This window comes from Ctenopharyngodon idella, chromosome 21 (assembly GCF_019924925.1).
Source record: "Ctenopharyngodon idella isolate HZGC_01 chromosome 21, HZGC01, whole genome shotgun sequence".
NCBI classification, from domain to species: Eukaryota; Metazoa; Chordata; class Actinopteri; order Cypriniformes; family Xenocyprididae; genus Ctenopharyngodon; species Ctenopharyngodon idella.
This window is the reverse complement of record NC_067240.1, coordinates 21988993-22003464: the sequence shown is the minus strand read 5'-3', so window position 1 is coordinate 22003464 and position 14472 is coordinate 21988993. Positions and strand designations below refer to the sequence as shown.

Sequence of the window (14472 nt, the reverse complement as noted above, 5' to 3'; positions counted from 1 at the left end):
CCAGTGTCTATGACCTACTAGCAGTTAATTAAGGAGCAATCAGTCTTACTTTTCAGTATCAAATTAGACCAACCTACGTTTTTATGTAACTGACACAAAAAAATTATGAACAATCTTAAAGAAAAAAAAATTGATGACTGACTTGTAGCAGTTTATGCAACCAGTCCTTACTCTATTCAAAAGGAGTTAGCAAATGCCATTTCCTGTAGGTTTATTGGAACTATTAGTTGGAAAAAGGTTTGGCTGATAACTAATAAATATATCATTACAAATAAGTAGTAAAGTTTTGCACAAAAACTGTCATTTTGTTTATTGCAACCAGAAACTGTTGCAACCATTTTTAACTGTAATTAAAAATATTTTGGCAGCTTAGATTCCGTAAATGGGTAATAATTTTTTGCCATTTTAATTAAATTGGTTTATGATTGTTGGCTTTGATATGATCAATATATGTCCACATTTAACTGAAGTTGATACCACATCACTGTACTGCAGGTCTTGACGCAGATGTGTGTATTTGCAGAGAATGACATTTGCGCGACTTGTCCTTTGATTTTAAACTACATTTCCCATGATCCTTTCTGTTGAAACAGGAAGTGTGGTTCTGGCGTAAACATGAAGCGGTAAGCGAAAGAATTTTTTTTTTATGTTTTCAAGTTTAATTTGGTCTGAAACTACGTGAATGTTGACCGCATTTTGATAAATATATGTCTTTGTTTGGGTCTTAGGACTTATTCCTACAGAGCCATATTAAATATCAGCAGAGGTCTCTTGTATTGATAAAGCAAGCCCCATCACTAGCTCACTGCAATACATTTGTGAAGGGTTATTGATGAGAACACACGCTTATATTTGTTGTGTGATGGTTAAGTGAACCTGGCGTTTTCTAAGACAGGACAGGAAGTAAATTAATAAAACTAATAACTAAAACTACAAATAGTGTATATATATATATATATATATATATATAAATTAAAAGAAATTGCGACAAGTTTCGCTTTACTTTATAAATCTCTAACTTTTAACATTAAATCTTTAAAGTTTAAAATAAATAAAAAAAAAGTGATTGGACATGGTCATTTTCAGATTTCTACCTCATGAGCACAGGATTGAAATAAAATAAAAACTAATGCAAATAAATAACAAATTGTTAATAAAAATATATTAAAATTTTACTTGCACATCATGATAGTGTTATCATGTAGTGTTATCTTTTATGCTGGTTAAAAAAACAAGAATAATTAGATTTGAAGAAGAAAAAAACATTAGGATGCATTTAAAGAGTTTAAAGTAATTGTATTCAGGGTGAAAAGCTGAAAAACAGTTGACAGATATGTGTTTTGTGATTTTCAGGGTTACACGTCATGCCTGTGATGATGTGCCCATCCCTGAAGAACAGGAGACAGAGGGCCAGAGACAACTACACAATCTGCTGCTACAGCAACTGGATACAGATGTAAACATTGACCGGTCAGTTTCTTATAACTAAGCATGACTTTATAATTGATTTTCTCCTCATTTTCTGGTACACACATTTTGGTACACACATTTATAGCAGTAACTGACTTGATTGTTGGTGCTTGGTGTCTGTGTTGGTTATTTTATTGAAACACTCCAGGGATTACATATTTTTGTAGGCCAACCCATAAATTAAAATCACTCTGGTTCCCTCTAAAAGAACACATCAACACAATAACATTTTTTCCATTGGCTTTTGGATTATCACAGAAAATAAGATCTGTGGCCACCAAAAGTTTGATTCTTACCTGTTTTTTTTTTCATGATAATCTTCACAAATGAACACAACTTTTATGAATTTTGAAAATACAATCGCCATAAGTAAAAAGCTAAACATAGACTATTAAGCCATTAAGCTGCATTTTTGACTTCAGGAAGACGTCACCGAAAGTGCTAAAATGCTAACTAATTTCTGGGTTTTGGCCAACAAAAAGTCTTCCTGCCTACAGAACTATATTGTTTATTTTATGTTTTATTTTTAAATAAACTGGAAAATATGTTTTTTATTTTTTATTATTAGATCATATTTTATATGTAATTAAATCTATACTTGTATTATTGTCAGGGTTCTGTAAAAGATGACTCAATCGCAGAATGAGAGTTAACAGGTTTATTGACAGGACAAATGACTTTAGACAAGATATTGAGGGAGAGGTGGTGATAACAGTCCAAACAATAGGCAGGTATGAATGACAATGACAGGTAGGCTGTGTCCAGCCCAGGTTGACGGTGGGTTGGAGAGCTGCGATGGAAAGGCAGTGCAAGACTGGAGAGAGACAGCGAGGACCAGGCCAGACAACAGCACAAGAGGATAGACTCTTAGGGCACAATCAGGCACTGCACAGGTCTTGCAGCTTGGCAAATACAGTAGCAGCCGGGGGTGCTCAGCCTGCAAGACAGGACTAGGATAGACAAGAGACAGCAAACACAAGACAAGACACAAGACAGAAGGTAGAGACTAATGAAATGCAGTAACTAATGAGAATCTACAAGTAAAGTAGAAAACTGATAAAGAGAAAACAGAAAACTAATGCTAGAGAGCAGCTAAAGCAACTGGTAAAAGAAAAGGCAAAGGGCAAACTACTATAGAGAAAATAAGGGGAAAGCTATAGACTAAGGTAAACTGAGAACTCAAGAAAAAGCAAACTAGATTGGAAAACTGAGGGAAAATATATTAAACAATGGGCAAGGATACTCAGAAACAGAAGACAACCCGACTAGACTAGAACTAATAACTTAAACTATCAAACACAACAGACTATCAGTAACAACCAATTTCAAGGTAGCACAATATATAATACACTATAGCACAAGAAAGCACAATGTATAACACACTGGCAAAACATGAGGGAAAGAGAACACTATAGAGGGATGCATTGACGTCACTTTCCCTCCGGAACACGCCCCTTCAGCTGGATTTGAGTGGCAAAAGAGCCTGCTGCATGACAGGATTTAATAGGAAAGCTGTGAAAATGCAAGTAAAACAAATGATTAAACTAAAGGTTCTGTTACAACTTTCCAAAGATACAGTAATCCATGGATATTGACATGCAGCCAGGAATCATGTTTCCGGACATTTATATGTGTCTGATTTTGACGACAGGGAAGTACATAAAGCAAATTTGCCTGTGAACGCTTTCTATAAATACAATATAGGTAGGTCTAAATCCAGGTGATCACTTGCATAAATGTTATATATATCATCCAGTCCTAAAACTTTAAAACGTATAGTTTTTGTCAATGTTTATTTAAAAACACTCAATTATGCAGAATATAAGATGGTACATATTTAATTGATGAGTTGTCAATACAATATATATAAATCAATACCAATATATAGGATATGATTTTACCCTAAAATTCAGCATATTGACAAAATGATAACTGCAAATCCACGTTTTGCTGCCTGGAGTCCAGTTGCTTCTGTGAATTGAAGCGATCCATTTGCTTCTCTTTTCTTTAGCTTTCGGCAGTCTGTAAAAATGTACCTCAGATTTCTTGTCAAATCTATTTGTACAGTCATTCGCAAAGCTCTTTCCCGTTATGAATGTGTTTTGTGTGTTTTTCGCAGCATTCACGCTGAAAACCATTGGTGTCGCTCTTTCTTTTTGCCACTCAAGTCGGCATAACCACAGTCAATCCGGCCGACGGTGACGTCACGTGCATACCCTCTATATAAAAGGCTTGTTCGACTTGAAGCAGCGCTGCACAGACCGATCGGTGTATGATGTCAAAGTACCGCGAGAGCAATTTTAAAAGCACATGGAGCCGACTTCACTTTGACCACTCTCGCGGTACTTTGATGTCATACACCGATTGGTCTGTGCAGCGCTGCTTCAAGTCGAACAAGCCTAAAGTCAGCTGAGAACATGAGGAACAAGTGACAATGAGGACTCATCAAGGACTAAACAAGAAGGCATGGTAATTGGAAACAAGGAGCGAGACAAGAGGAGCACATGGCCAACACAAACAAAGACCGAGCCATGTGCTCAAACACAACACAAACAAAGACACATTTAACATTGACGCGACAGACAGAACTGTCAGAGGAGAACCCTGACAATTTTATTATTATTTCAATTATTATTGTAAATTAATATTTATAATATATTTCATATTATTTGTTTATAGTGTATTTATATAATATAATATATGAAATATTTATTCATTCACATATTTATTTGTTATAGGTGTGTCGCTAAGAAGAAATGCTTTGCTCCGGCAGCAGTATACAAGCCTTTTGGGGAACAGGCAGCAGGTGTGAGGAGTCTGTCCCAGTTCCAGGCCTTGCAGGATGGGGATCAGGAACTGGCCACTCTAAGGGAGTTGGGCCTTACAGATGCTGAAATAGAGCTGTGGAGATGCAGGGACCAGCCGGAGAGCTCTTGGAAGGTCTGTTTTCTGTTTTACAGACGAAAACATCAATTATTATTTGAATTATCACTCCGTGAGTCATTTATCCATCTATTACTGTCTTTGGAAGGCCTATGTCTTTCAAACACATTAAAATATACACATTCACATCATTTCATATTTACATGCAATGCAGGGATTTTTGTCAGCTGAACCTCTTTGACCTAATATGTTTACTTGAAGTACCCCTTGAGATGATAATAATAATAATAATAATTAAAGCTGCAAGCAGCGATGAAGGGGCCCTCGCACCCGGGCTCACCGCAACCCGTTGGCCTTAGGAAATCAGTGAACAGTGGGCGACATGCATGTAAGCGAGTAAATACAGGAGAATTTTGACCAAGTCATTTCAAAGTGCCACACTTCCTGCTGCCAACAGGTGGCGCTTTGACTGTAACTGAATATTGCCATGAAGATGTCTTCAGGCCAGGACTATTATCAAACATGTGAAGTTTGGAGCAGATCGTTACAACAACTTCCTGTTTCGTGGCGTCAGTTGCATACATTAGCACTTAGCCAAGTGTTGTATGATTTAACATGTTTCTAGCATGTTTGGTACTTCGTGGCATATACAAATGTGTTTCTGGGAGTGAATTACAGTGAAAAGCATGCCATTTCCTGTTTCCAGCAGGTGGCGCTATGACTAACTGAATATTGGAATATATAGATGTATTCAGGCCAGGACTCTCATCACACATGTGAAGTTTGGGGCAGATCGGACATTGTTTAACAAAGTTACAACAGCCTCCTCTTTCATGGCGAAACATCAGACTTTGGCAGGCCGCCACGGACACGCCCTTCAAGAAAAAGTCGAGATCGTCGCAATTTAACATCACTAAGGCCTCAAGATTAGACTGACAACATATGGTGTTTATCTGGTTTAATCTCTATGAGGAGTTAATCACAGTGTGAGACAAGTCATTTCCTGTTACCCACAGGTGGCGCTATGACTGTAACTGAATATTGCCATGTAGATGTGTTCAGGCCAGGACTCATATGTCCGAGTTACAACAACTTTGTGTTTCATGGTGAAACATCGAACTTTGTCAGGCCGCCTCGGAGATGCCCTTCAGCGAAAAGTCTAGATCTTCGCAATTTAACGCCGCAAAGGCCTTTAGATTAGACTGACCAAATATGACATTGATCCGATTAAAGCTCTAGGAGGAGTATATTAAAGTACAACGTCTGGAAATGGCAAAAAATGGCAAGCTAATTCAAAATATCTGACTTCCTGTTCGGTTTCAGATTTTGCTCCAAGAGACTTTTTTGTAGGTATCGGGCTGTTAAACATGTACTGAATTTCAAAATCTATGTGAAATGTAGAGCGAGGGGCACTTTGTTAGGTGGCGCTATCGAGCCATTTTGCCACGCCTAATTGTGCAACCCATAACCGACATAAATTTTCACCACTTCTGACGCTTGTGCAAAGTTTTCGAGCATGTTTAGGCCCTCAAAAATACGATTCATTTGGGAGAAGAAGCGGAATAATAAATATAGCTGCAAGCAGCGATGGCGGGCCCAAGCCCGGTGGCACCACCACCCCGGTGGCTTCAGGGCAACTGTGCACGGCGGGCAATAGGCATTTAAAACGGTAAAACATAAAAGGACTATTTCAAAGTCATTTGAATACACCACATTTACTGCAGCAGTTGGTGCCTATATGATCACACACAAACACACACACACACACACACAGACAGAGACCCCCACACACACACAGAGAGAGAGAGAGAGAGTGAGACTGAGGGGGGAAGGGGGTTGGACAGAGAGAGAGAGAGTGTGAAAAATCCACATTCAAACCAAAATATCTGACTTCCTGTTGGTCGGAGCTAATGACTGTAAATTAGAAAGTTGTCCAGCTTAATAAGAACAATATGTGTACCGAGTTTGGTGACTGTAGGTAAAAATAAGCCCCCCACTTTTGTCAAAAGGTGGCACAACTGAGCCCCTCCACCACGCCCATTTCTAAGGCTTTGTCCATGTCTACTGGTCAACAATATTGATGTGTGTGTCGAGTTTCATGCAATTTGAAGCATGTTAAGTGCCTCAAAAACACTCAAGAATATTATTAAAGTTTGACATGTTGCCTTGGCAACAATATTTAAGATATCACAAATACATTCACAGGTCTACATCTGTTATGTTTTGACATTATTGTGATAAAGTTTGGGTAAAATCGGGTAAAAAAAAAAAAAGAGGGTGATCTGAAAGCATTTTGAAAGTGACACACTTCCTGCTGCCAGTTGGTGGCGCTATAACTTTGACTCACAATAGTCACATCCATGTGATTAGACTTGTACAACGAACACACAGCTGAAGTTTCATAAAAATCAATCAATGTATGCATAAGTGATAACACACTTCCTGATTCCCTTTTCTCACCATAAATTCGTTGCCTCACCACGGCCAAAGCGTTCGAGATATCAAAAATCCGCTGGCAATTTTACATCACCAATGTCTTGACTTCATGCTGACTAAGTTTGGTGGTGATTGGATTAATCGCCTAGGAGGAGTATATCAAATTCCAGAGCATGTGTTTTTCAAACAACCCGTAATAGCCGACTTCCTGTTGGGGTGGCGTATAACTTAGAGCACGAAAGTTGTTAGGCATGATGAGGTCTATATGTGTACCGAGTTTCATACTAATTAGTGCAAGCGTGTTTGATATATGGACCAAATTTCTCTCTCAGAGAGAGAGAAATTTGAATTATATCAATAAATAATTAATTTAAAAATAATTTTAATTGTAAAAATAATAATTGTAACTCGAACGACATTTAGAAAACTAGTCCTGTCCTAATAGTGATATAGTGTCATGGTTCAATTTCAAATGATTGTGAAGTTATCATTTGCAGTTCATTAATAAATGGGTAATCAGTAAAAGGGTTAAAGACCACTAATCAAGATTGTAATACACACATACACACTCACTCACACTCTCACACACACACACACACACGCACGCACGCACACACACACAGAGAGACTGAAGGAGTGAGAGGAGGAGGGAAGGGGTAGGGGAGTTTGGACAGAGAGAGAGTCTATGTCTGTGTGTGTGTGTGTGTGTGTGTGTGTGTGTGTGTGTGTGTGTGTGTGTGTGTGTGAAAAATCTACATTCAAACAAAAATATCTGACTTCCTTATGGTCAGAGCTAATGACTGTAAATTAGAAAGTTGTCCGGCTTAATGAGAACAATAAGTGTACCGAGTTTGGTGACTGTAGGTTAAACTAACCCCCCCACTTTTGTCAAAAGGTGGCGCTGTAGGGCCCCTGCTCCCTGCTCATTTCTAAGGCTTTGCCCATGTCTACTGGATGACAATATTGATGTGTGTGTCGAGTTTCATGCAATTTGAAGCATGTTAAGAGCCTCAAAAACACTCAAGAATATTATTAAAGTTTGACATGTTGCCATGGCAACATTATTTAAGATATCACAAATACATTCACAGGTCTACATCTGCCATGTTTTGACATTATTGTGATGAAGTTTGAAGCAAATCAGGTAAAAATAACAGAGTGCACTCAATGCATTTTGAAAGTGACACACTTCTTGCTGCCAGTTGGTGGCGCTATAACTTTGACTCACAATAGTCACATCCATGTGATCAGACTCCTATAACGAACACACAGCTGAAGTTTCATAAAAATCAATCAATGTATGCATAAGTTATAACACACTTCCTGATTCCCTTTTCTCGCCATAAATTCGTTGCCTCGCCACGGCCAAACCATTCAAGATATCAAAAATCCGCTGGCAATTTTATATCCTCAATATCTTGACTTCATGCTGACTTGAGTTTGGTGGTGATCGGATTAATCGCCTAGGAGGAGTATATCAAATTCCAGAGCATGCGTTTTTCAAACAACCCGTAATAGCCGACTTCCTGTTGGGGTGGTGTATAACTTAGAGCACGAAAGTTGTTAGGCCCGATGAGGTCTATATGTGTACCAAGTTTCATACTAATACGTGCAAGTGTGTTTGATATATGGACCAAGTTTTCAGACTTCTTTCAAGGGGGTGCTCTCGAGCCCCCTGCCACGCCCGAATGTGTGTGCCAATTTTCAAGAGTTTTTGAGCATGTTAAGGCCCCCAAAAAGCCCCGGATGACGGAAAAAAAAAAATAAATAATAATAATAATAAATATAGCTGCTAGCAGCGATGACGGGCCAAAGCCCGGAGACACCGCCGCCCCGGTGGTTAGGGCAACTGTGCACGGCGGGCAATGGGCATTTAAAACAGTTAAACATAAAAGGACTATGTCAATTTCAAACCACATTTACTGCAGCAGCTGATGCTCCTATGATCACAAACCACAACAGCCACATCCATGAGATCGTTTAAATTGAGATGACTTTCATGTCATAGAATGTCATAAGTCAATTTAAAATGAGTGCAGAATATCATCCTAATCTGACATATCTGTGTTTTTTCTCAGACAGCCCCTATAAAAATTCTAGAGCAAATTACATACTGTTATTTGTGCAAACTCCACAGTGCTCTGAGAAATCTAATCCAGCCTTAATGCGAATATCTGTGATTGCTGATGTTGTATAATCCTAACACTTCTCTTCATGTGTTTTTTAACCTCCCTGAGCTGTTGTTTGTGCACCAATCTTATGCACCAAAAGCATGCTTTCATTTAATTTTAATATGTGTGGTATAAGAGGAAAAATAAAATGAAAAAATTAATAAATAGAGCCAAATCACAGAACCTGCAAAGACAATTTTAATGTCAGTCTCAGGTAATAGTAAAAAAAAATTAATTATATCAATAAATAATTAATTTAAAAATTCTAACTGTAATTGTAAAAAATAATAATTGTAACTCAAACAACATTTAGAAAACTAGTCCTGTCCGAATAGTGATATAGTGTTATGGTTCAGTTTCAAATTAGTGTGAAGTTCTCATTTGCAGTTCAAAATTTTTATAAGTTCATTAATAAATAAGTAATCAGTAAAAGGGTTAAAGACCACTAATCAAGATTGTAATACACACACACACAGGGAGGGGAGATATATATATATATATATATATATACACAGACAGTGACACAGACAGAGACCCACATACAGACACCCCCCACCCCCACAACATACACACACACACACACACACCCAAGTGAACCTGAGGTAGTATGGGGGAGGAGAGAGAGAGAGACAGAGACAGAGACAGAGAAAGACTGAGAAGATCATTTTAAACCAAAAAAAAACATCTAAATTGTGACATAAAGTAGTCTTTGATAAATGTTTAAATATACCTGCACAAACAGTATAAAATAAAAATAAAAACTAAATAATTGTTCTATCTATATAAACTATTGTTCTAGTGCTTGATTTATCCAACCCTGTTTAAAAATAGGTATATGCTGCCCTCTGGTTGTTACTCTATGTATGATATTTATCCATTTTTCAATCAAATAGAATTAATCTGTCTATTTTTAACTTACACATGCTTTTTAAATTGAAAAAAAAAAAAAATTTGTTTATTTCAAACATTTGTATTATTCTATATATAAATTATTTGTGTATAGTGTTTTTTTATAGAAAATAGAGTCATTCCGTTTCCCTTTTTTGACATTACTTCAATCTATCACCATGGCAACACCGTTCGAGATATCCATTATCCATTCTCAATTTAACATCTTCAATATCATAGCACCATGGTAAAAAATGTTTGGTCTGAATCGAATAAACCCCCTAGAAGTAGTAGTTTAAAATTCAGAGCCTGTTTATTCAAAAAATCCACATTCAAACCAAAATAGCTGACTTCCTGTTGGTCTGAGGTAATGACTGTTAATTAGAAAGTTGTCCGGCTTAATGAGAGCAACATGTGTGCCGAGTTTGGTGACTGTAGATTAAACTAACCCCCCCACTTTTGTCAAAAAAGTGGGGCCCTGCTCCCCGCCCGTTTCTACGGTTTTGCCCATGTCTACTGTACGACACCGCTGGTGTGTGTGTCGAGTTTCATGCAATTTGAAGCATGCTAAGAGTCTCAAAAGCCTCCAAAACAAATATTAAAATTTGATGCGTTGCCATGACAACAGTGTTTAAAATATCAAAAATCCTGTCACAGGTCTACATCTGCTGTGTATTGACATTACACTGATGAAGTTTGAAGCACATCAGGTAAAAATAACAGAGTGATCTCAAAGCATTTTGAAAGTGACACACTTCCTGCTGCCAGTTGGTGGCGCTATAACTTTGACTCACAATAGTCACATCCATGTGATCAGACTCCTACAACCAACACACTGGTGAAGTTTCATAAAAATCAATCAATGTATGCAGACGTTATAACACACTTCCTGATTCCCTTTTCTCGCCATAAATTTGTTGCCTCGCCACGGCCAAACCGTTCGAGATATCAAAAATCTGCTGGCAATTTTTCATCATCAATGTCTTGACTTCATGCTGACCGAGTTTGGTGGTGATCGGATTAATCACCTAGGAGGAGTATATCAAATTCTAGAGCATGCATTTTTCAAACAAACCATAATAGCTGACTTCCTGTTGAGCTGGCGTATAACTTAGAGCACGAAAGTTGTTAGGCCCGATGAGGTCTATATGTGTACCGAGTTTCATACTAATACGTGCAAGCGTGTTTGATATATGGACCAAGTTTTCGGACCCCGTTCAAGGGGGCGCTGTCGAGCCCCCCTGCCACGCCCAGGTACCAGCTTCTGCCCGGCCCTGATGGCCGCGGATTCTGATGTGTGTGCAAAGTTTCAAGAGTTTTCGAACATGTTAAGGGCCCCAAAAGTGCCAAAAACATAGAAAAAGATAAGAAGAATAATCCTAAAGAAAACAATAGGGCCTTCGCCTTTGGCTTGTGCCCTAATAATAATCCTTAGAAAAACAAGAGGGCCCTGTGCCTTAGTAGCTTGGGCCCTAATAATAATAATCCTAAAGAAAAATAATAGGGCCTTCGCCCTTTACAGGGCTTGGGCCCTAATAATAATCCTTAGAAAAACAAGAGGGCCCTGCGCCACCAGTGGCTTGGGCCCTAATAATCCTTAGGGGATCAAGAGGGCCCTGCGCCATCAGTGGCTTGGGCCCTAATAAACGGAGCAATTCCAATAGGGTCTTCACACCATCGGTGCTCGGGCCCTAATAATAATGATTATAAATAATAAAATTAAGTTCACAGTTCTCTGATGTCGGTTAATGGTGACATGACATGCATGTAAACAAATAAAATATTTTGTAAAAGTAAATATTTTTTTTTAGTAAGTAATTTTTTTTTTTTTTTTTTAAATTTAAGTTAACTTTTTTAAACTCACAAACCCCCTGCAATTCCATCAAGAGCTCCAGTCTGGAAAACTCTAACGTAATGTAGTATTTCATGTACTTCGTGTTGTTGATAAAGAAAATATATTCCATTCTTTCTCTTTGTATTTTTATATCAATGTGATACGAGGATCCTATTCAATTCAAATGTGATAAATAAGTTTGGTCAAAAGTAATTTTAAAAGTATTCAAAAATTAGTCAGATTATACTACCTTGTACCTTGTAAATGTGTAATATAATGGATTATGTTACTAACTACAGTTTTTGTCATGTAATTTGGAATCAGTAACCAACTACGACTTGTAATAATCTACCCAGCACTACGTGTTCTAAACGGAATGGTTTTGAACTGTAAAGAAAATGAGAAATCTAAAGGCTATAGGTCACTCCTTGTAACCAATTCACTTTTTTTTTCAGGAAAGAGGGGTTTGTGTGGAACCAGAGGCAAGGAATCAGCGCCTGCAGGCGATCCAGGATAAAATGGTGGCACATGCAGAGCTGCTGTCCCGACCTCAGCGTTTCTCGAGCAGTCGGCCTCTTTCCCGTAGGGAGATGGAAATCGAAAAGGCTCTTTTCCACGGCAGTGACCGCTGCAGCTTCCTTACTGCCCTTTACCACCGAGGTTAGAGAATATAGTAATACTAAGTACAACCCCATTTCCAGAAAAGTTTAAACATTTTGTAAAATGCTATAAAATCAAGAATCTGCGGTTTGTTAATTCTCTTTAAAGTTTATTTAGCTGACAAAAGTACAAAGAAAAGATCAACTTTTGTAATCTGTAAATGTGTATTTTGTAAATATAAACAAATTTTGATTTTGATGGCTGCAACACACTCCAAAAAAGTTGGGACAGAGCCATGTTTACCACTGTGTCACATCACCTTTCCATTTAATTACATTTTTTAAATGTTTGGGAATTGAGGATACTAATTGTTGCAGTTTTGCAAGTGGAATTTTTCCCCAATCTCGCCTGATTCAAGACAGTTGCTCAACAGTCTGGGGCCATCATTGTCTGATTCTCCTTTTCATGATGGGTCATACATTTTCAATAAGAGACAGATCTGGACTGCAGGCAGGCCAGTCAAGCACATCCCTTCTACTGTGTAGAGTGTCTAGAAACCACTCTGTTTTAGAATGTGCAGAATGGATGTCTTGCTTCCCAGGAAAGACATCATCTTGATGGCAAAATGTCTCTGTACAATCCCAATAAATGCCTCCACGCCAGTGGTACCTTTACACATATGCAAGTCACCCATGCCATTTGCACTGATGCGCCCCCATACAATGACAGATGTTTGCTTTTGCACCTGTTGTTGATGAAAGTCTGGTTGGTTCCTTTCATCTTTGGGACTGAGAACTCGATGTCCTTATTTCCCTAAAACAAGCTGAAATGATTCATCTGACCACAGCACACATTGCCACTGTCTTTGAGACTATTTGAGATGAGCTCGGGCCCAAAGAACTCTGTGACATTTCTGCATAGGATTGATGAATAGATTTCTCCTTGCATAACAGAGATTCAAGTTGCATTTTTTGATGCAGTGGTAGACTGTTAAGTGACAACAGTTTTCCAAAGTACTCCCGAGCCCATGTGGCTATTTTTTAACACAGCAGCATGACGGTTTCTCATGCAGTGCCATCTGAGGGCTCAAAGGTCATTCACATTCAACAGAGGTTTCCTGCTTTGCCCTAAATGTCCTAGATTTCTCTGGATTTCCATAAATCTTTCCACAATATTATGCATGCTAGATGCTGAAAGACCCACAAGAAATGTGATTTTTTTTTTTTTTTTTAATTTGTTTTAGAATTCTCTCAAAGTGGTGAGCCAATACTCATATTTGCTTGCAAAGACTGAGATGTTCCTTTTATACCCAATCAAGATACCCTCACTATTACCAATTCACCTGCTTATTGTAGACTGTTTCAAAACAGTTTAACTTGAACATTCTATAATCTTTTCACTTTTATTTATTCTCTGTCCCAACTATTTTGGAGTGTTTTGCATCCATCAAAATCAAAATTTGTTTAAATTTTACAAAATACAATGAATTTGGTCAGTGGAAACATTGGAAATCTTTTCTTTGTACTTTTGTCAGTTAAATAAAGGTTAAAGAGAATTAACAAATCACAGATTATGGATTTTATTGCATTTTACAAAATGTCCCAACTTTTCTGGAAATGAGGTTGTAGTACCTGTAGGAGCTTTTTTGTCCATTTGAATCTTTGCTGTCTATTCTATCCACAGAAGAAGAGTCACTGGTCAGCCAGCAGGGGGTGACATCTGTCATCACAATGGACCATTTCTATAAACACTTTCTTGAAGGCCAGAACAAAAATTTTGCTAGTACTTCAGAGCGTTTTCCTCAATCAGAAATTGTCACAAATACCCAATGTAAATCATCAAGCTTTAAAACTGACCAATCAACTTGCGCAGTCCGTGATTCCAGTCCATCCAAAGACCAACCCATATCCCCGGATTCAAGCCCTGTATCGGACACTATCATCCAACCACAGTCTCAAGAAAAAAGTGTTAAAACTATGAAAATGACAGTTAGTCAGTCCATTGGCACACTGTGTGCAGCTCTTGTCCAAGGGCATGATGGGCCTATGAAAGTAAGTGGAAGGATAGAGGAAATTTCAGATGAAGAGATCATGAACAATCGTGAGACAGAAGAGGATATACGGAATATTCCCCGATTTAAGAATTACCAGAGAGGAAATCCATCCAATGTAAGTGTGGATAATAGCAACA

At 38.0% G+C, this 14472-nt stretch overlaps 1 protein-coding gene across 6 annotated transcripts in view; it reads left to right on the top strand.

Moving 5' to 3' along the window:
* rbm41 (RNA binding motif protein 41) overlaps positions 1–14472 on the top strand; it is a 33366-nt gene that overhangs the window by 390 nt on the left and 18504 nt on the right. For 4 of the 6 annotated variants that reach the window (XM_051876789.1, XM_051876787.1, XM_051876788.1 and 1 more), the window contains exons 1-5: positions 496–623; positions 1354–1470; positions 4209–4410; positions 12138–12342; positions 13966–14450. In XM_051876789.1, the coding sequence (XP_051732749.1) occupies positions 616–623; positions 1354–1470; positions 4209–4410; positions 12138–12342; positions 13966–14450 (1017 nt within the window). In that variant the 5' untranslated portion in view covers positions 496–615. Of the gene's footprint in view, positions 1–495; positions 624–1353; positions 1471–3589; positions 3940–4208; positions 4411–12137; positions 12343–13965; positions 14451–14472 lie in introns of those variants that run through there. The other 2 variants (XM_051876786.1, XM_051876785.1) reach the window with 2 other exon arrangements.